General features: G+C 41.7%; 3 protein-coding genes across 3 annotated transcripts; 2 read left to right on the top strand and 1 right to left on the bottom strand.

Annotated features, from left to right (window-relative positions):
- Nucleotides 1–536: 536 nt before the first annotated feature.
- faap100 (FA core complex associated protein 100) lies at nucleotides 537–5,763 on the bottom strand. The gene is made up of 8 exons (XM_031291443.2): nucleotides 5,424–5,763; nucleotides 5,178–5,296; nucleotides 3,712–4,589; nucleotides 3,187–3,343; nucleotides 2,169–3,102; nucleotides 1,954–2,076; nucleotides 1,550–1,636; nucleotides 537–1,433 (listed from the first exon to the last, which is right to left on the bottom strand). Exons 1-8 carry the CDS (start codon nucleotides 5,727–5,729, stop codon nucleotides 1,302–1,304), a joined length of 2,736 nt encoding a protein of 911 aa, XP_031147303.1. The 5' UTR covers nucleotides 5,730–5,763; the 3' UTR covers nucleotides 537–1,301.
- Nucleotides 5,764–6,118: 355 nt separating this feature from the next.
- birc5a (baculoviral IAP repeat containing 5a) lies at nucleotides 6,119–10,832 on the top strand. The gene is made up of 4 exons (XM_031291444.2): nucleotides 6,119–6,436; nucleotides 7,566–7,675; nucleotides 10,090–10,207; nucleotides 10,549–10,832. Exons 1-4 carry the CDS (start codon nucleotides 6,329–6,331, stop codon nucleotides 10,639–10,641), a joined length of 429 nt encoding a protein of 142 aa, XP_031147304.1. The 5' UTR covers nucleotides 6,119–6,328; the 3' UTR covers nucleotides 10,642–10,832.
- Nucleotides 10,833–10,918: 86 nt separating this feature from the next.
- Nucleotides 10,919–20,640, top strand: tmem235b (transmembrane protein 235b). The gene is made up of 4 exons (XM_031291281.2): nucleotides 10,919–11,620; nucleotides 11,755–11,835; nucleotides 11,977–12,114; nucleotides 19,582–20,640. Exons 1-4 carry the CDS (start codon nucleotides 11,413–11,415, stop codon nucleotides 19,809–19,811), a joined length of 657 nt encoding a protein of 218 aa, XP_031147141.1. The 5' UTR covers nucleotides 10,919–11,412; the 3' UTR covers nucleotides 19,812–20,640.
- Nucleotides 20,641–21,104: the final 464 nt, after the last annotated feature.

Below are 21,104 nucleotides of genomic sequence, written 5' to 3'. Positions count from 1 at the left end.
GTTTTTTCTTCATCATCTACTGGTGCTGATGATTTGCGTCTGAGGTTTCAAGGCTCCATTGTTATTCGTCATTTGGAGCAGAGGAGGAACAACATGGGAGAATGTCTTCTTCATTGTCTACTTTTGCTGAGATTCATTGCTGTTTCGAGGGTCCACTATTATCTGCCACGTTGCACAACATCCACAAGTATCAACAGGTCAGCATCTGTACAGGAAGCAGAGACCTCCCACCAGTCTGACACTCCAACCGGTCAGGACCTGCTGCTGTGGACATGTCACCTTGATGCGAGCAGGTGTTGCTGTTTCTGGGACTAATAAGAGTCTCTCCATAGGATGGCCACAGCATGATCAAGAACGGGAAGTGCTTGCGCCATGGTACGAGCAGTCATATGTACTGTTTTTGTCATGGCGGGAGCAGCTGCTTGCAGTTTTTGATGTGACGTTAGCAGGAATTGATGCTGTTTTCAGCTCGGCACAAACTAATCATTATTACTGCCATGGTGAGCGCAGGCAGCGACCCTGGTAGGACTGCCTGCTGCAATCCTTTCCTTCTTATTCTGGAGATTAAGAGAATACATGTTCATGTTCTTTATGATGAAAATGTGTCTGTACTTAGGGATCTAAAAACAAGAGGAACAACAGGTTTGACTTTATACATAACATTATACATTTTCTTTATGTTGTACTAAACAGTGGTTCCTTTTCAATATTGAATTCAGAGCAGCCTGTATTATTCTTGTGGCTGATTTAAACATGTATTCATTGTACTCATGGCTGTGTGCTGTCAACGCACCAATACTCATATGAGACCTTAGAGAAGCTTTAAAACAGAAATGTCTGCAAGGGTGTTGGTGAACTTTTTTCATTTCAGTTGATGTACACTTGAGCAACCTCTTAGGATGATTACAAGCTTCATTTAAATGTATTTATGCTTTTTGGTCATCGACAATGCATCACTAAACCATCTTATTTGGACTTTAATTTCAGATATTTTGAGCTCTTCAGTCACCTTGAGTTGAATGTTATAGTTCATGAAGTTAGTTTGAGCTGAAGCACATGACTAAGAAAAAATAGCGATGTGGGTGATTATTATTTTTAGAGCTGTAGGGCATGTACAATAGCAAAATAATGATGGAAAATAATGAGTCACAAATGCAATAACATTCACAGTGATACAAAAGCACATTTGCCACAGCAGTGAAAATTATGGACATTATTTTTCACGCATCAGCTGCAAAGACGGGACACGTAACGCTGAACGAGGCCGAGGGCAGCTGCGTAGGCTCGGCCAAAACACAGTGTTAAACAATAAGGAGGGGGTTTTCTCGGAGTTCTCGGTAAACGCTGAGAAGCGACCGGGTCATCTGCCCTGTGGACACGCCCACGCCGAACGCCCCCGAGATTCGACTTTGCTGGATCTGCTGCAACAGGTGCTGACATGAGAGGTGGAGGACAAAGAAGAAAGGTTTAAATAAAAAAAGAAATGACACCAAGATACTTTAGATGTAAACACAATCATAGACAGTGCAGCCCTAATGGACAAAATTACCTCGGCCCGCTGCAGTACCTGTCTTAAACCTAAACTCTGGACTCCCTTTGTGGAAGCAGCCTTCTCAGGAGCCCTCTGCAACAGAGTCTGTGTGAAGGAACAGAGCAGACAATGAATCTGACGGAAATTCAAGAGAACGATTTAGGTCTCTTTCTCATACGATCCAAACTGCCAATGCCACAACTAACATGTTTGATTGTATCACTTAGTCTTTCCATCATCGTGTAGTGTGCACTTGTGAAAACCTGAGACTGCAGATTATTTTGAGTAACCAATTAAAATCCTCCTCAAAAAAATCTGATCTGTGTCAAGTATAATAAACATCTGCAAATGTCAGACAAAACTCACCCTACTGTAAGTTTCTCTGAAAAAGCTGGAAAGATTAGCAGTGGGTGTGTTTGTACCTGTACCCGGCGTAGCACAGCATGATGCAGTCCACACACTGCTGCTATAGATGAGCTCTCAACCTGAACCTCCACCGCGGTTTGGGACTCCTCCTTCTCTGCGCTCCCCTCTTCTACATTTACCTGGAGTACAAAACGTCAACAATTATTTGTTTTATTGAAATGTTACAAGCTAAAATAAACTTTTATGGGTATAAGTTTAAATCATTCTTTACCTCTTTTGCGGTCAGTTTGACTGTGTGTCCGTCTGGCCCTTGAGCATGGACCACTGAGCTGCTGAGTGCAATCTTGTCTCCTTGGTGCCCCGTCGTCACTCCTCCAGGACCTTCAGACAACATCCATTCCAGCAGAGAAAGGCCCACATTTTGAGGGGGCCACTTTTGCACGTGAGCGTCCAAATCGGAGCTTTTCAACAATAGTGTATCCCTCAGTAACTCTGACGACACCCGGATACTTGCTGAATACTCTCGCTCAGGCTTTGAAGCACTCTCTCCTCCTCCCTCCCCTCTTCCACTGCACCTGATCCGGCGGGATCTTAAAAAAGCTTGGAGGGTATCTGTCGTGTTGTTGGATTGAGATGTGGCCTTTTTATGGGTGGCTATGGGACTGTTCACCTGCAGGACGTGCAACCAATCCACTGTCAGCGTGTTTAAGGGCAAACTGATGCAACTACTCTGCAGACCGGGAAGGTTTGCAGCCTCCTCTCCCAGGAGACTTGCGAGTGAGAAGATGAGTGAGCAGCTCACGGTCATGGGGAAGGATGCTTCGCCTGCGGCTGCTAGGGGCAACGACACTTCTAAAGTCTCCCCTGGATGGAGATTGTGGAACGGGAATGAAAAATTTGTAGAGGAGCTTTCCCCTCCAGCACTGGGAGGATAGGACAGAGGAAATACAGCGACGCTCAGTGTCCAGCCGCGTTCCAAAATATAAGGACTTGGATTATCCAGGACACATGTCAGGTTCAAGGAGTCTTTTTGAAGCAATCTGCTCCAACTGGTCACGCCATGACATCTGATTGGCTTCTCCTGGATGGGAAGATGCTCTTCACTACTTGCACTGGCTATCAGCAGGAAGCTGATGTTAAGCACCTGATTCAAGTGCCTCAGAATTTGGTTTTTGGATTTGATGGCAGTTTTCAGCACTGATGCTCTAAATGAAAGCAAAGGAAATCAAATGTATATCAACAGAAAGCTAACTATTAACTACAATAAATGTCTACTGTGTTGGGTATACCTTTCACAGACGTCTCCGATAGCAGACAGGAGGTCCCTGACGCTGCGTCCCACCAGAGCAGAAGGCTCCTTGGACAACCTTGCATCCTCTCTCCCCGCAGGTAAGGTAATCCTCTGGAGCTGCCCTCTGACAGACAGCCCCAGCAGCTGAACTTCACCTGGTAAAGGTACAAGCAATAAGGAAAAAACAAATTGTTTAGTCTTAAGGGTTGCAAGTTAAATGGAAAGGAGGGTCACTGCCTGCTGCAGACTTGATGCACACCTTGATGCAAAATTTAACAGCATAAAGAGATATTTTTCTGGCTTGTATATTAGTCAACTAACATGCAGAGACTTGGGATAGCAAATCAATCCCTGTCAATATTATATCACCCTTATTTTCTCATTTATTTTCTGTCAAAGTCACACCGGCCTCTGTGAAGAGGATAACGTGAATTTAGTGGGTTTTTTGCATTGCACACTTGAACACACTTGACACCTAACTAAACCATACCATACCTATTGCCTAAATGCTGGGCCTGCTTACCTGCAGTGTTGCATGTAGGCTCAGCCAAGGCGGCGACTCTACACACATTTAAACTAGTGGGGCTTCGGAGGGCTGCTTCTGTCTTCCTGGATGTCTCCTCATCCTTTTCTTGGCCTTCTCTCCGAGATAATCCCTCAGATAGATCCAGTACCAGCAGGTCTGACCCAGTGCTGTAGTAAAGACAGTTTTTATCCACACAGCCACACATGACAGGCCCAGGTACACACCCCTCAATAAAACCAGTTCTGTTGCCCCCTCCCTCTGACCCTCCCTTGTCCGTTTTGATCAGCACCACTTTCCCTAGTTCACCCACTGCCACCAAACACTGTGCATGTCCCGGACCCCTTTCCATGACAACAGATGCTCCAACAAATACGACTGGCTGCTCAAGGCTGCGCAGGACTCTGAGCCGCGATCCCGGGTGACGCAGAGGGAGAAAACACAGGCAACCGTCTGGCAGGCCACAAAGGATGACTGGTGACTTGGCGAGGGCAGCGTCGATCCCAAACAGAAGTTTGAAGAGGACCGACTCGAGGCGGACGTGGCCGTCAGTTAAAGTGGCCTCCGATGAAGATGGTGGTGTTGCATCATTAGAATGGACACAAATCAGCACAGGCCTCTTTCTCATTGCTGTCTGTCCCTCAGTGTCACTGTGTACAACTCCTGACACCAGTGGTAGACTGAATGAACTGAGCATTTCATAGTTTGAGGATTTGTACAGAGTCAACATCCAGGACGTGTCTGTCTGGGAAAGAGTCAGGAACACAGAGCCAACGAGGAGCACTGATAACACTCCTTCTTCTGCAACAACAAGAAACTCAGAGGGGATTTTCAGCTCAGCGAGACTGGAGGATGCATCAGCTGGGGAGCTGGGAGCTCTGCACAGGTGAAAGATCACATAAGTAAGAAGAGGCATTGACAGGACTCAATTTAGCAAGGTTTTTAGAACACAAGGGTAATTATTGTTCATGATTATTTACATTATCTATGAACTAGAGCAGGGGTCTTCAACGTTTTTTTAAAACAAGGACCCGTTAACTGAAAGAGAGACGGAGCAGGGACCCCCTACTACAGTATATTGTATATAAAATAAAGTTGCATAATAAACAGGGCCTACAATAACGTGTGGGCGGCCTAAAGCCTTTATACATACCTTCTTAGTGCATAGAATACTAAGCTATTCAAATAGCCTAATAATTGTTGATATGATTTTTTTTAAAAAGGTTTAAATGTTAAACATACGGCAGAGTGAATCCTTATGATTAACTGTATCTGTGGATGGCTACCTTAGTGACGACCTTACCTATAGGACAGTAAGCAGTGTGGATTTCTATTTGCTGATAATATGTTGGATTCATGTTAAAAAAAATGTAAAAGTCCCCCCTGCACTGACTCTGAGGACCCCCTGTTTTTTTTTTTCTAAACATTCTGCAGTAAAACTGGACCACCTATATGAAGGTTCATACCTGGACAGCTGAAATTGTAAACTGACACAATAAACTCCGCTCCTACAGGCTACATAGAGGAGCTGCTTGTCATGACTTCCAACCAGGTCACTCACAGGATCAGGAAACTGGAGGACAGCCTGCAACAACACAACATAACTCAGTCAAACATACAGAACATGTCGACACATAGTAGTTATCTAGCTTTGCAGTGTAATTGGGATATGCCTGATCATCAGCGTTTAATTATGAGTTAACGTAACTAACCGTGAGTTTTCTCTCCTGAGTACTGAAGACATAGACCTCGTCGCTGCCAGTGCAGAAGAACACATCTGTCCCCAAACCAAACTTGACCCTCGGTGTGCATGATGTTCCTGACAAGCCAACTGCCCAAGTCTCAACAGCACACCGTCCTTCCATGGCCGCAGCACCGAAGAAGAAAAATAAACTGACTGCATATGTAACGCTAGACACACTGTTAACACTGTAAACTAAGTGAGAGATAATACGAGTGATAATGTGTGGCAAAACTGAACAAGTCTTGAACCGGTTGTTGACACAGGATGGGACCATGGGTCCGGGGGTGGGATGTCCTCACAAAGTTCCGCGCGTCGTATTTTGGACCAATAACCATCAAGAACTAGCCTGGCTCCGCCCTCCAAATGAAATGTACGAGAGTCTGTGGTCTGGTGGTAGGACCAGGCTAACCAAGAACTACATTACCCATGAAAAATAAACGGAAGTCTGATGCCAAACGGTGGATGTGGGATTGGGGTTTAAACTTCTGTCTAGGTTCAGGGAAGACGACGAGAGTAATGTGTTCCATCTTCTTTCATAAACATTTTTAAACATTATTGTGGTTGTTTGTTTTTTTTGTTCAAAGTTTTAGCACCAGTAAGAGTTTACGGTAAATGTTACATTGCAGCGAGCCGAACACCATACAAAGCCGAGAACACCAGGTGGCGTACCTGTACGTTTTTCATAGTGTTGATCCACGAAGAAGAAAATACGGGACGCTCGTGATCTTCATCCACCAATCAAAACAGTCGAAGGGAACACTCGCCAAAATTTGAAAACACCCTTTAGCTCGGTGGCTTTAAGGCTTTAAGGTGGTGGTGACATATTGGTTCAAGCTAAAGCCATTGACGTTTAATTATTTAACGCTAAATACAATGGAGCTATTCAGAGAAGAGGACATTAAAATGTATTTTTATGAGAACAGACTGAAAACTTTCGAGGGGTGGCCCTTCGACGAAGACTGTTCGTGTACTCCGGAGAACGTGAGTGAACAAACGGTTGACTTTTGCTACGGCTAACGTTAGCTAGCTAACACAATAACAATTAGATCTAACGTTAGCTAGATAGCTAGAGTAAGAAACTGGTATTGGTAACACAGGCCTGTCAGATGTAAGATTAAAAGTTGTGTTGCTCATTCATTTAACAAATGAAGGTCGCTCTAATTTGAAGTCAACTAACAAAGCAAGTGCTGTAGATATTGTTAATTGTTGATATTGTTATTAACTAAGATTTTAAAAGAATAACGTTACCTGCATAACCTGGAGCTCAGACACAGGACTTGATTAAAAGCACTGGCTTTAGTTCATATAGGTAAGAAGGGCTGCAACTAATGTTTATTTTCATTGTGGACTAATTTATTGGTTATGTTTTCAAGTAACACATTAACCATTAACCAAATGTTCAGAAAATGGTGAAAAAATGCCAAACACAATTTCCCAGGGCCTAATGTGACCTCTTCAGTTTGTTTTGTCAGTTCCTAAACTCAACGATAGTCAATTTACAATGAGATAGAACTGAAAAGAGCAGCAAATCATCACATTTAAAATGTCAAATGCTGGTAAAATATGCAAGGGGCATTTGCTTCACTCGCCAGCCCCAAAAAACAACAACCAATGGTAACGTTAATCTGTTGAGTGGCTGGTAAAATGTGAACATTCACTAGCCATTTGGCTGGTGGACGGAAAAGTTAATTTTTCACTCTGATCTTATCCTCTCCATTAATCATCTGTTCTCTAAAATTTCAGAAAATAGAAACATGCCCAGCACAATTACCCAGAGCCCACAGTGACATCTTTAAAGGTCATTTTGTCTGACAGGCAGCCAAAACTCAAAAAGAACTGAAGACTGTTTTGGGGTTTTTTTTGCTTGGAAAATGACTGAATCGTTTTCTCTTTTCTTCTGTGGCTCTGCTGATCAGTTAATCTGCTTATTGTTTTAGTTGTGGGCACTTTTACTTGGTAATGGAATATTGATTGATTGAACAAAAAACAGTGGTTGTCAATCAATTTTCACAACATATCATTTTAGCATTAAATACAGCTAAAATCCTTTTATTTTATTTTATTTTATTTTATTTTTTTATGTGGTCGGTCTGTTCATTTGTTTCCCCAGATGGCCAAAGCTGGCTTCATTCACACCCCCTCAGACAACTGCCCAGACATCGCCATGTGTTTCTTCTGCCTCAAAGAGCTGGAGGGCTGGGAGCCGCAGGACGACCCGGAGTAAGATAACCACATTAGTAGGCTCATGGCTCAGAAACGCAAATAAAAGGACAGGGGATTTATGCAGCTTCATTTCTTAATCAATTTATGTTAATCTTATTTTTCTAATTAGTCTTATCTCTAGAGAAATAGGTTGACTCTGTACAAACCAAATGTAAGATTACTCAGCAGGGTAAAATGACAAATAGCTCAACAAGCAATAGCACAACATAATTATATGCACAAATAGCAAAGTAAACAAGTAGGTTGTAGAGTAAAATATATAATCAGTATATGCATATAAGGTAAAGGAGCACTCCGGCAATTCAAAATTGCACTTCCATAAAGTTAGAGGGCTTATAAGAGACAGATTTAACAAAGAATGGTCATAGAGATACCGTAACCTTTTTTTTTTTCTTATTATGGGTACACTGGACCCCTTGATCCCACAATGCAACACAATAGCATCTTTTTTTTTTTTTTTTAGACCCTCTCTGCCTGGTAAACAGCCACATCTTTTAAATGCCACGTTAACACAGACTTTGCATTAAAAATGTAATCAAACGTCATCAAGGTTATTTTCTTAGACTTCAGAAATCTTCAGAAGACATTACTGCTTTTGCCGGCTGAGTGATACTCAACATGACTAAGAAACTGATCCTTAAACCTACATTGTGTAATTTTTTGAGTTGATTCTTTGCAAAAAAAAAAAAACCTTTGTTCTTTCACAAATATGTGCTCATTCATGTGTAATTACTTCCACCAACTAATCAAAGTATTCTCGTAAGCGTAGAATCTGACATTCAGAATCATTCAGAATACGTACGAGCGACTCGCTCGAATGACGGCAGCCATGTAGCGCCTCCATCTATAAAATACATTAGCCAAAGAGGGAAATACCTCCGCATTTCGCCCTCTTACACCTATTGGCACCGTGACGAATGCAAGGAGATTACTCGCCAGGGAAAAAGAGAATTCACATAAAGGCATTTTGAGGCAGCTCTCTTGCACCAGGGACATTTTTTCCTTTTTGACTGGTAACAAAATCAAGATCTGATGATACAACTAATGGACTAATGAATAAAAAAATTATGTTAAAGTGACTATATGTAACTTTTAAATGTTTTGGAACTGTGTAATGTTCCATCTAATGATCATAAATGACCTGTAACAGCAAACGAGGCTTACGGTGAAAAGAACGCTATTTTTATATAGTTTTTATTAATGCCTTTGCCCGGGTCCGATTTTTTTTTTTTTTTTTTTTTTTTTTTTTGCGAAGTCACAAAATGATTCACGGCAGGTAGACCAGCTCTACAGTAACACATTCTGGTGGGTCACAGATTTTGCCGTAACACTGGAGAAGCCTATGCAGCCAGGTGAAAGGTAGCAGGAGTTTTTGTCCACATTTCCCACTGTTATAATTCTCAAGACTTTCCTCCTTGATGTGTTACATCATTATTCAGTGTTTGTGACTGATGCAGCAGCACTTCAGGCATGAACCATCTGAACTCTTTGTAACTATGTACATTTTTCCTTTATCTTGATGGTCATTGAAATGGCAACATTTATTGTGAAATCACTGTTGAACTGCACAAGATGGTGTATTATTTTGTGTTATTCTATTGTTTTCTCCCCTGTAAGCAGACTTGTATTGGAAACAGACTTTTCATTTCCGTGCAGAAACCTTACGTAAATAATGTGTTTTTGATCAAGAAGTGTTAGAGCGCTTCAGAAAATGACATACCATGGGATTACATCACAGCCATATGAAGCTTTGCTGAAACATGCCGTACAGGTGTTTCCCACATCTATATTCCCATATATCATGATGATGTAGAGCAGTGGTTCCCAACCTGGGGTCCGGGCACCCCTTAGGGGGGCGTCAAAGATCACAGGGGGTGCGCAAGCCTTTATCTGGTTTGAGGTTGAGGTAAAAAAAAAAAAAAATTGCACATGTTAAACAAATTAGGATAATACACTAGAATATATAATGAATACAAAAGTCTGTATAAAAACTGTATTTTTGTTCTCGCTTGAAATTGTAGACAGGCTACTTAGTAGGCCAAACCTCCGGGACCTCTTAACCTGTGACCCTTGCTGTCATCAGGTCAGCTGCTATAGCTGCTATCATCCTCGTTTGTCCTGCCGCCACGGCATCACTATTTTCTGAATGAAACATGGCGGAGAAATGTAAAAGTGCTGATAACTCCTCTATATCAAAAAAGAAAGTAAGGCTCTATCTCGAGAGTAACCTCAACTTCGGTTTCAGGGGGGGGCTCAGCTTTTCTTAGACGTGAGTAGGGGGGACCCCAAGGAAAAAAGGTTGGGAACCACTGATGTAGAGAAAGTACAGTGCCTGGTACAATGTCCATTTCCTTCCATATGCATGTCTGAAATATTTGCTCCCCCTCATGATTGTCTCGTTTTGTTGCCAGAAAGGAGCACAAATCTCATTCACCGTCCTGCCAATTCATCGCCCTGAAGAAGAAAGTAGACGAGCTGACTGTGGAGGAATTCTTGAAACTACAGAAGGAGAGGCAGAAGTTCATTATTGTACGTTCTTAGAGAACTCCATACATTTCCCATTACCGACTTGTATGATGCATAATTTAATCAGTTGACTGTTAGATAAAACTATGTAACTGCCAACATACTTTTCCAATCTGTTCTTTTAGCTTTTCATTTTTTTTACTCTTACATGTCTTCAAAAGTTAATTTATTCAGTATTTATTTTTCCATCCATAATCCCTGGCCAGGTGTGAAGTTGGCGGCCTACAAGAAAAAAGTTTAAGTCAATATTTACGATGTACAGCGCGACTAAGCTGTCCAAAACGTTAACTCATTTCCTGTGAGAACATTATGTCTGATCCAGATTTCATTTCCTCCACTCGCAGAACAAATCCTGTAACGAGAGCATCACCAAGTTTGAAGAGGCAGCAAAACTGAGACGAGCAGATATAATCAAGACAGCCATGGGCGAAGAGTGACACCATAATAGATGCAGATGAATGAAGTGGGCTGTGTGTGAAAGATTCATTGTTGCTGGCTGACTGACTGGTTTCTCTCACTGGACTTATTTCCTTGTTTCCTTCATGTCTTCTTTGTAACACTGTACATCTGTCATCTTTACTGTTTTCACTTTAAATATGTTTTTATTCATTAAACTTATTCAGTCTGGCTCCACTTATTTATTAATTTGAGGGGGTATTTGATGGGCAATGTACTAATGTGTGGCATCTAGGTGAGCCTGATGAAACTAGCAAGAGAAAAGCTATACACCTAAAGGGTTTTATTTTATGTCATCTTTACTGTGGAATATAATATACCCTCACTTTGGTGACGTATTCTTGGACTGATCTGTCCAGTGGTGCTGCAAAGACGTATGCTTATGCTGTCTCTTATTTTGTTAAAGCGCAGCTGACTGTAGACTCTCCCCATTTTCCTCCCATTATTCTCTCCCTGCATGCCTTGCATAAACGTGTGCGCCTCCCGAATAAATCCAAGTCCCTCCCAGCTGCTGCTGTTCAGTAAGGCTGTCCTCATCCTCGCGCAGCTCTGTGACTTGATTCATTCAGGCAGGGATAGGTTAATCTCCATCCTGTAGATTTTAACTACAGCCTCGACAGGCAAACTTGGATCACCTCAACACCATCATATTGTCGGGACTTATTGAACATCTCGTAATGAGCGCGTCAACGTGAAAGACTTGCTCAACACCACAAGACCCGCGTTACGCACGAGTCAAAGCCATCACCGTTATGCGTGAATTAAACCCTCACCTGTGCAGGATGAAGGTAACCTTTGGCTCTCTGGTGATCACAGCCGGCATCTGCGGCATTCTGAGCTTCGCTTTTTTGGCGACTTCCCTCGGAACCGAATATTGGTACATCATAGAGATGAATCCTATGAATACAAGCGACTTTGAGAACATGAGCTCCCACTCGGGACTGTGGAGCATCAACGAAGGTAGGCTACTTTTCCATAACTTTCTCTCATAATGATTGAGATTACGGTGCTGTATTTAATAACCTAATTAGTAATTGAGTGAAATTGCAAATATATATATGACTTTGTGTTGTGTTTTTGATTGTGACATCCAGGTGGGAAGATGACCACAGACTCTATTGACTCCTTCACAGCTGACTCCTCCAGATACTCTGACACTGAGCTCCTCATGCTGAGTAAGTCTCTCCTCCATCTTTGATGAAACCCTCTGCTCATCATAACATACTCTGCTAATGAAGTATCATTGTCAAGACAGCAATAACTCCACAGATGCTCCATAATCCATCTGTTTTTGTGTTATCTGTGTGCATGTGCAGGCATGCACAGTGCAATAGTGGTGGTGCTTCCCTTCAGCCTGGTCCTGTTGCTGTTTGGTGGCATCTGTGGATTGGTCAGCTCCCTGGCTCGGAGCCCCGTCCTCCTCACCGGCACGGCCTCCTACTTCTTCATCTGCAGTAAGTTAAGGTTCAGTTCCTTCACTCAGGTCTCCTCTCAGGGTATCCGTCTTCAGCTGCAGTGGGGCACAAAGCAGCTATTGAAGACTGATCCATTAAAACAAAAAACACAATACCCAGCAGCACTCATGCACCAAGATGAATCAGTGCTACAATTACTACTTATTAATGCTTCAGACAGCTTCAAAATAGAGTAGGGAGTATCCAGCTATGCAGTATGTATAATGCTCTCTCACAACTACTGGGCCCGTTTTTTCTATCATGCAGAAGACAATGCTGCTTTTATCACATGTAAGATTTAATCGTGGTTGAAACATTGGAGTTACACGTTATTGCCACTAAGTTGTAGGTAAGATGGTGTTAATAGTAAGTGCAAGAGAGAGGTACACATCAGCGCAATTCTGCTTTGGATCATTTACCACAGTGTTAAAAAAAAAAAAAAGCCGGAGCCATTAAGAGGTGGTATAAAGGAGTCAATTGTCGTGATAGGTGTTGAAGATCATTTCACTCAAATGGCTGTGTGCGGTGAGGAACAGGATAGCTCTCACACTTTTCCCCACATCGTAAACGGCATTGTAATACAATTTAGTGTTGCAGTGGTACCTGTGGATAGAAATGTACTTCTGTTGCTTTTAAAAATGTAAAAACATTAGAAATTTAGTTTAAAAAAAGACAGGTCCAAGACACTCTTCTTGCAAAAAGTTAAAACTTAGTTCTTAGGATTTGATTTGGTCGAACAAAGCATTTAGGTCAAAGAATATGGTAACTGCAACACAGTTAATTATAATAAAATTCAAGTCAATTTGTTAGTATTTTTTTTTTCTTTATTTGATGTTCTATATTTGATTGAAACACAAGCAGAATGATCAAAAAGCAAAGAACAGATACATTTTATCGGGTTAGATCAGAAAATGGTCACAATCAATGTGGCGGTGATTTACGGTTGCACAACATTTAATGAGGATATCACAGAAGAAAGTGGGAAACACTAGAAAGCTGTGGAGGGTTTGGTGGAATGTATATATGGTTGGGGTGTAGCAGCAAAGCAAGGCCATGTGTTTAATTTGTGCAGGGGGGAGCATTTCATGTGCAGGGCTGAAATTGGCCTCGCCCATAGTTATTGACCTCATGTGGCCACAGGCAGTGGCATTTATTATCGCCAAACACTGATTGGCTTTGATTTGGCCTTAGTGATTAAGTGTGTGTGTGTGTGTGTGTGTGTGTCAGCAGCTCTTGTTGCTGTTACATCAGAAGGCCTCATCCTGTACTCTGTCAGATGGGTTATGAGAGCTTTAATTGATCTTTGGGGAGGTAAATATGCTTTGGAAACGATTGCAGCCCAAATTTGTGTCTCTCTAATGTTCTGTATTTAATTTCATATCGTTTGTGTTGGAAAGTTGAGGATAGCACTTGTTAAGACCTCCTGAAACCTGCACATGCTGGGCCATTAACTTGGTGGTTCATGTAGGATATAGAATCTATGCACTGCAACTAACCAGACAAGAGATTTACTTCATGTCTTTTAGAATTTGTTTATAAAACAAAAAGGGTAGTTGGCGATGTGTTTAAAATCAGTATCACTATGTTTTTCGCTGTTGGTGCATATGGCAAAATTACACATTAAATCCAACAAGTCCTCCACCCATACGACTACATAGGTTGTTTGTTCCGACCCTCTAATACGACCTACAGCGTTTCCTAAATTAGCACCCTCACCTAAAAATGGGTCGCAAGCTACTTGTACAAATGAGGGAGGACAGTCTTATTAAATTATTAAAAAAAAAAAATGATGTTCAATGGAGTAAACTGTTCAACCGTGTGTCACATCAGTCAACAAATAATTGTGTACATTTTCAATTATCTGTTTGGAATCACTACTATTTTTGCAATAGATTTTAGAGTAATGATATGATCATAATTGTAAAAGTACAGTTCTATATATACAGTGAGGAAAATAAGTATTTGAACACCCTGCTATTTTGCAAGTTCTCCCACTTAGAAATCATGGAGGGGTCTGAAATTGTCATCGTAGGTGCATGTCCACTGTGAGAGACATAATCTAAAAAAGAAAATCCAGAAATCACAATATATGATTTTTTAACTATTTATTTGTATGATACAGCTGCAAATAAGTATTTGAACACCTGTCTATCAGCTAGAATTCTGACCCTCAAAGAGCTGTTAGTCTGCCTTTAAAATGTCCACCTCCACTCCATTTATTATCCTAAATTCGATGCAGGTCGTTAGCTGCATAAAGACACCTGTCCACCCCATACAATCAGTAAGAATCCAACTACTAACATGGCCAAGACCAAAGAGCTGTCCAAAGACACTAGAGACAAAATTGTACACCTCCACAAGGCTGGAAAGGGCTACGGGGAAATTGCCAAGCAGCTTGGTGAAAAAAGGTCCACTGTTGGAGCAATCATTAGAAAATGGAAGAAGCTAAACATGACTGTCAGTCTCCCTCGGACTGGGGCTCCATGCAAGATCTCACCTCGTGGGGTCTCAATGATTAAAGAAAGGTGAGAAATCAGCCCAGAACTACACGGGAGGAGCTGGTCAATGACCTGAAAAGAGCTGGGACCACCGTTTCCAAGGTTACTGTTGGTAATACACTAAGACGTCATGGTTTGAAATCATGCATGGCACGGAAGGTTCCCCTGCTTAAACCAGCACATGTCAAGACCCGTGTTAAGTTTGCCAATGACCATTTGGATGATCCAGAGGAGTCATGGGAGAAAGTCATGTGGTCAGATGAGACCAAAATAGAACTTTTTGGTCATAATTCCACTAACCGTGTTTGGAGGAAGAAGAATGATGAGTACCATCCCAAGAACACCATCCCTACTGTGAAGCATGGGGGTGGTAGCATCATGCTTTGGGGGTGTTTTTCTGCACATGGGACAGGGCGACTGCACTGTATTAAGGGGAGGATGACCGGGGCCATGTATTGCGAGATTTTGGGGAACAACCTCCTTCCCTCAGTTAGAGCATTGAAGATGGGTCGAGGCTGGGTCTTCCAACATGACAATGACCCGAAGCACACAGCCAGGATAACCAAGGAGTGGCTCTGTAAGAAGCATATCAAGGTTCTGGCTTGGCCTAGCCAGTCTCCAGACCTAAACCCAATATAGAATCTTTGGAGGGAGCTCAAACTCCGTGTTTCTCAGCGACAGCCCAGAAACCTGACTGATCTAGAGAAGATCTGTTTGGAGGAGTGGGCCAAAATCCCTCCTGCAGTGTGTGCAAACCTGGTGAAAAACTACAGGAAACGTTTGACCTCTGTAATTGCAAACAAAGGCTACTGTACTAAATATTAACATTGATTTTCTCAGGTGTTCAAATACTTATTTGCAGCTGTATCATACAAATAAATACCGTATTTTCCGGACTATAAGTCGCACTTTTTTTCATACTTTGGCTGGTCCTGCGACTTATAGTCAGGTGCGACTTATATATCAAAATATTTATAATTTCACGTTTTTAAATGTTATTTCATGCTGAAAACATTACCGTCTAAAGCCGCCAGAGGGCGCTCTAGGCTTCTGACGACTATATGCTACTCCTAAAGACAACTGAGAAAGAAAAGAAACTGCAGGTGACTGCAGGTAGTAAAATATGCAGCCGAAAACGGTAATCGACCAGCAGAAAGAAAGTTTGGAGTGAGAGAGAAACTTATAAAGGTGACTCTTACTGCAATGAAGGAAACAAAGAAAGCTAGTCGCGCGCTGAAAGCAAGATGGCCAGTGCTGGAGGAACGAGTCCACAGATGTAGATGCACGTCAACGCTGCAGTTACGTCTCCACGCCCTGGTAGTTGTTCTGTGTGCTACTGTGTAGTTGAATAACTGTTGATGTGTTACGTTAACATACCGGACACCTACCGTATTCAGCCCCTTGTTCTGTGTGCTACTGTGTAGTTGAATAACTTGCCTTTCCAGATTAAATGTCTGTTCTTGATCTTGGATTTTGTGAAATCAATTTCTAAATAAATGCGATTTATAGTCCAGTGCGAATTATATATGTTTTTTTCCTCTTCATGACGCATTTTTTGACTGATGCGATTTATACTCCGGAGCGACTTATAGTCCGGAAAATACGGTAGTTAAAAAATCATACATTGTGATTTCTGGATTTTTTTTTTTAGATTATGTCTCTCACAGTGGACATGCACCTACGATGACAATTTCAGACCCCTCCATGATTTCTAAGTGGGAGAACTTGCAAAATACTTTAACTGTGTTAACACTATTATGCTAATCTGGGTATTTACTGTAATTAAGTTATTGGTGGTGCCTGAGCATCTGGTAGAGCTCTGCTGTCTGGATATCTTGGGTGCTCTCTCGCTAACGCCTTATGACCTCCATAAAGAGGACCTTGTGACAAACACTTACTTAAAAAGACACTTTATGTTCTCCCTTTAATACGCAGCACATGGTAATGTGTGGAATGGAATAAAGGCTTCAATTAGATTGGAGTTGTCTTGTGAACTTGTAGACTGCCCGACTTTTAAAATGTCCCAGCCTCCGAGCCAGGCGTTTCTTTGTTTATGGTCTCTTTGTTGTCCCCCAAATTTGGTTTCCCAAAATTGTTGTTCAGGCTTCTTCCGCTCTTTAAACGCTATTATTTAATTACATTCCGTGGCAAGTATTCGCTAATTAAATAATTAAATATCTGAGCATTTTCAGAGTGCATCCACAGTCAGCGTGTATTGTGTTAATAAACCCCTTATACAACCAGGAAATGTATGTTAACACCAAAAGTGAGAGGGCGAGAGTGTGATCATGCCTTGAAAAGCTGCTGTGACTAATTAAAGGAAAACAAAGGGGAAAAAACAGACTAATGCCGCTTTTCCACTGCATGGCACGGCTCGACTCAACTCTACTTGACTCGCTCTTCATTGGTTTTCCATTAGCAAAAGCTATTTTTTTGGTGCCACCTCAGTCGAGGTTTCATTCAAGCTGAACCTATATTAGAAGGTGGAGTATCACTGCAGAGTCAGACTGGTCAGAAATAATCGTCACTAGCGCAACTCGGAACATCCTGCATAAACCCCCCATTTTAAAATAGCCAAGTTATATAGTCAACATTCACCACAATTTTTTATTCACTCAAAAGAAAAGTCAGAGGATCACCAGAGTCACTAGGATTCATCCTCTGGGGACCATGAATGTCTGTTAAAGTGCCCATATTATGAAAAAAACACTTTTTCTGGGATTTGGGGTGTTATTTTGTGTCTCTGGTGCTACCACACGCATACAAACTTTGAAAAAAAACCATCCATGCTGTTTTGAGTGAGATACGGTTTCTGAATGTATCCTGCCTTCAGTCTCCGGGTGAGCTGGTCAAAATCTGCCCGGCTTTCTACGTCACTAGCCGAAACGAGGGTGCTAGGGGGCTAACCGTTAGCATGCTAGCTCGTTCTCAATGGCAAAACACTGCTACAACACACACAAATTCACCCTTATCTACAAAAGAAATTGTATAGAACTACTTACATGTCCCTGTTCTGCAGGTATTCCACGCAAAGTTGGAAGTGCGCCCTTGTTTAGAAGAAGTCTCCCGGCTAATCCTGCCTTGTACAGGCCGAAGTTGGAGAAACGGCTAGATAGCAATTGTGAGCTTACCTAGCTACTGCGCATGTGCGACTGCCAACAAAGATCTTACTGAAGTTGAGAGGTCTCACTCTGTAGCTAAAACAGAGACCTGACACAGGGTGAAAAGAGGAGCTGCAGCAATGGGCAATACAACAAAAATATGGTGTTTTTTGAAAATTAAACCATGTAAACCTATTCTGGTACAACCTCTAAATACAATTACGAACCTGAAAATGAGCATAATATGGCCACTTTAAAAATGCCACGGCAATCCATCCAAAAGTTGTTGAGAAATTTCAGTCTGTGGTGTTTTTGCTCAAAAAATGGTTTTAAAAGATTTTATTTATTCTTTTTTTATTTAACCAGGTAGGCCATTGAGAACAGATTCTCATTTGCAACAGCGACCTGGCCAAGAATAAAGTATAAGCGTGTAAGACAACATACAGTTTTACATAGAATACAGGACAGAAATACAGAATACAATAGGCTACATAAAATACAGATTAAGTAGGCATTACAAAGCCGGCCAAAGTGAGGTATAAGTAAGTCGATGGATATTCGAAAGTGATATGGTAATAACACAATATAAATCAATAGACAGTCTATATAAATGTCGAAATGTAGTAAAGAGTCAATATACATAATATACAGTTACATAATATACAGTTAGTGCAAATTGTGGTCTAGTTAGTGATGTAGATCAGTAGATGTGAAGAAGTGCAGGTGAAGATGTGCAACTATGTAATGGGGCATGACAGAGGTAATGGAATAAGGGTGTACAAAAAAGTGCATGAATGACGGAGAACTGTTAGCACGTACAGTGATTGGACAGGAGCTCAGACAGAAGTACTTTAAAGGCAGTTAATGGGATAAGGGTTTTGAGTTTCAGGGTTTTTTGTAGTTCATTCCAGTCATTTGCAGCTGAGAACTGGAAGGAGTGGTGGCCAAAGGAGGGGTGGGCTTTTGGGATGACCAAAGAGATGTATCTGCTTGAGCGAATGCTGCGAGTCGGTAAAGCTATTTTGACCAGTGAGCTTAGGTACAGCGGGGTTTTGCCTAGCAAGGACTTGTAAATGAGTGGGATGCCAGTGAGTTAAGCGTTGTGTGTGTAATGAGGTCCAGCCAACTAATGCATAGAGTTTGCAGTGGTGGGTGTTATAAGGGACTCTGGTCACAAAACGTATGGCACTATGATAGACAACGTCCAGTTTTTTCAGGAGAGAGTTTGAGGCAGTTCTATAAAAAAGAAAAAAAAAAAGATTTATCAATAATCAAAATTGTTGATGTTATCCACCAATAACACCTTTCAGCCAGAGTAGCTTGTAATAGTAGTCCTTTCTACGTGTTCAATATGTGAGGCAGTTTCCGGTCTGTCGCTCTGTTTGTGTTTCTCTGCATACAAATGAGACATCAGATGCAGCTTCCTCCTAGTTCTCCGAGCCCATAGCACCTTGGGGTGTAATTGTGATAAAATGATTATTAGTCCCGCCCTGGGTAGCCTCTGTGCTCCACTTGCATTCCCTTAAAAACGGTAGCAAGCTGACAAAATTAAAAGGGTTTCCAATAGCAACACTATGAAACTTGATGGGACTGTGTGGATTTGTGCGTGTCTCAGTCTGGTCTCTGATGACTGGGATGTTGTGTAAGCAGACAACACGTACGTCAGTACATTTCCTGTCTCACAATATGAGATTGTGGGTGGCTAATGGCATGATGTTATTGCTGGTTTTATTGATGGGCTCTCAGCACGGAACTCTGAGACTCTGGCTGACGAATTTCCAATTTATAATTGCTGAAGAACAATTCCGGCACGTGTATTGCCTAAAAACATGTGAATGAATGAATGTATGTGTAATGCATCTCTCCAGGTCTGCTGACGCTGTGCGGTGTGAGCCTCTACATCATCTACTCGGACAAGGCCCTGGCTGAGACGGAGAGGCAGGTGGGGCCGGAGGGTCTGGCCTATATTCACACCTCCTTCGGCTGGTCTCTGGGTCTGGCCTGGCTCTCCTACGGCCTGGAGCTCCTCACCGGCGTGCTGCTCCTCGTAGCTGCGAGAATGGCCAAGCTGCTGCAATGCAGTCCCACCATGGCCTGACACAAGCCTCTACACTGGATCCAACACATTCAGAAGGGTTGACAATTGAACTGTACTGAACTACATGTGTTGCTGGCATGTGGTCCTGCCTTAGAACAAGGTAACAAACAGTAGCTGGGCACTATTAAGGCTCTCACAAAATACAAATGTTGAGCTACAGATGTTTTGGACTGTTAAAATAGTGTTTTATAAGTTTAATATCCCTAAATCTGCTTCAGGTTGTCAGTCTGGTGATTTACAGTAAGCAAAGTGAAGTGGTCTATTTGAGTAATTGCGCCCTCTTGTGGTCAGAATTGAAGTAGCTCCTTATATCCGCTGTCAGCGCACCTGACCATGTTATTGGCTACTTTAGATATTAAATCTGTCCCAAACTAAACTGAGGAGCTCTTTTTAATTTAAAATCATATATGATACGTTTGTATTCTCACATGTTATATTGTCTATATTTTTAATCATGCCAATTCATTTGATGTAAGCTGTATTTGTGTGTTTTTGAATCTTTGAAACCTAAAAGTGTTGTATTGTATATATGATGACATGTTAGTTAGTTTTTCTATTGAAAATGTGCAATGTGTTCCAGGTGACTGCAGCGAAATGTTACACTACTGCAGCAACTTATTGTCTGTATTTTGAGCCATTACCATTGATTTCTCAGAGTACTAACTGTTCCCTTGTTCCTTCAGTATTATGGGTATGATACACGGCAGTCTGTGTATCAGTGTTTTTTTCTTACTGGAACAGATTTGTTTTTTAACAGTGATCAGATGTTTCACTTTCATCCGTCTCAAATGTCTTTCCTTCTGCAAGTATGTCGTTGTTGGTTTCTTAAATTTGGGATAGAGAGAGAGAGACTACATCTCTGTCTACTCCTATGTGCGCTGCCCTGAAATCTGCAACATTTGCACACAAAAAAGATAAACTTAGACAAAATTATTTTCAGGATTTATAATGCAAGGATTTATAAATAAGGTTAAAGGCAGTTTTTATTCTTCACTTTTGGCAGCAGTAGTGGGCAGAGTGGGATGACTGGATTCCTGCGGCTGTCACCCATAGTTGACTGGATCTTTTCAGAAAAACACAATATCTTTTTCAAGACGTTCCTATGGCAACCTAAACATTCTGTGCATCCACACAAAGGATAGGAAGTGGGTGTGAGATTCTACTTTAAACAAGCCGTGCTTTAAGGCAGAAGGCATCTGCAGAAAACTGTAGACTCATTTTGGCCATCAGATAAACGTTTTACAAAACAGCAGCTATATGTTGGCTTTCTAATATACTGTCACTTTGAATTAA

This window comes from Sander lucioperca, chromosome 22 (assembly GCF_008315115.2).
Source record: "Sander lucioperca isolate FBNREF2018 chromosome 22, SLUC_FBN_1.2, whole genome shotgun sequence".
Taxonomy (NCBI): domain Eukaryota; kingdom Metazoa; phylum Chordata; class Actinopteri; order Perciformes; family Percidae; genus Sander; species Sander lucioperca.
Note: the sequence above shows the minus strand (reverse complement) of the source record. Positions and strands in the feature narration are given on the sequence as shown.

Coding starts and splice junctions, on each gene's coding strand:
- faap100 (XM_031291443.2), bottom strand. CDS start 5,729: ATGGTCCCATCCTGTGTCAACAACCGGTTCAAGACTTGTTCAGTTTTG. Junction 2,077..2,168: donor TCAAACTGACCGCAAAAGAG/GTAAAGAATGAT, acceptor TTTGTACTCCAG/GTAAATGTAGAAGAGGGGAG. Junction 1,434..1,549: donor AGGTACTGCAGCGGGCCGAG/GTAATTTTGTCC, acceptor CTCTCATGTCAG/CACCTGTTGCAGCAGATCCA.
- birc5a (XM_031291444.2), top strand. CDS start 6,329: ATGGAGCTATTCAGAGAAGAGGACATTAAAATGTATTTTTATGAGAAC. Junction 6,437..7,565: donor GTTCGTGTACTCCGGAGAAC/GTGAGTGAACAA, acceptor TTGTTTCCCCAG/ATGGCCAAAGCTGGCTTCAT. Junction 10,208..10,548: donor AGAGGCAGAAGTTCATTATT/GTACGTTCTTAG, acceptor CTCCACTCGCAG/AACAAATCCTGTAACGAGAG.
- tmem235b (XM_031291281.2), top strand. CDS start 11,413: ATGCGTGAATTAAACCCTCACCTGTGCAGGATGAAGGTAACCTTTGGC. Junction 11,621..11,754: donor ACTGTGGAGCATCAACGAAG/GTAGGCTACTTT, acceptor TGTGACATCCAG/GTGGGAAGATGACCACAGAC. Junction 11,836..11,976: donor CACTGAGCTCCTCATGCTGA/GTAAGTCTCTCC, acceptor GTGCATGTGCAG/GCATGCACAGTGCAATAGTG.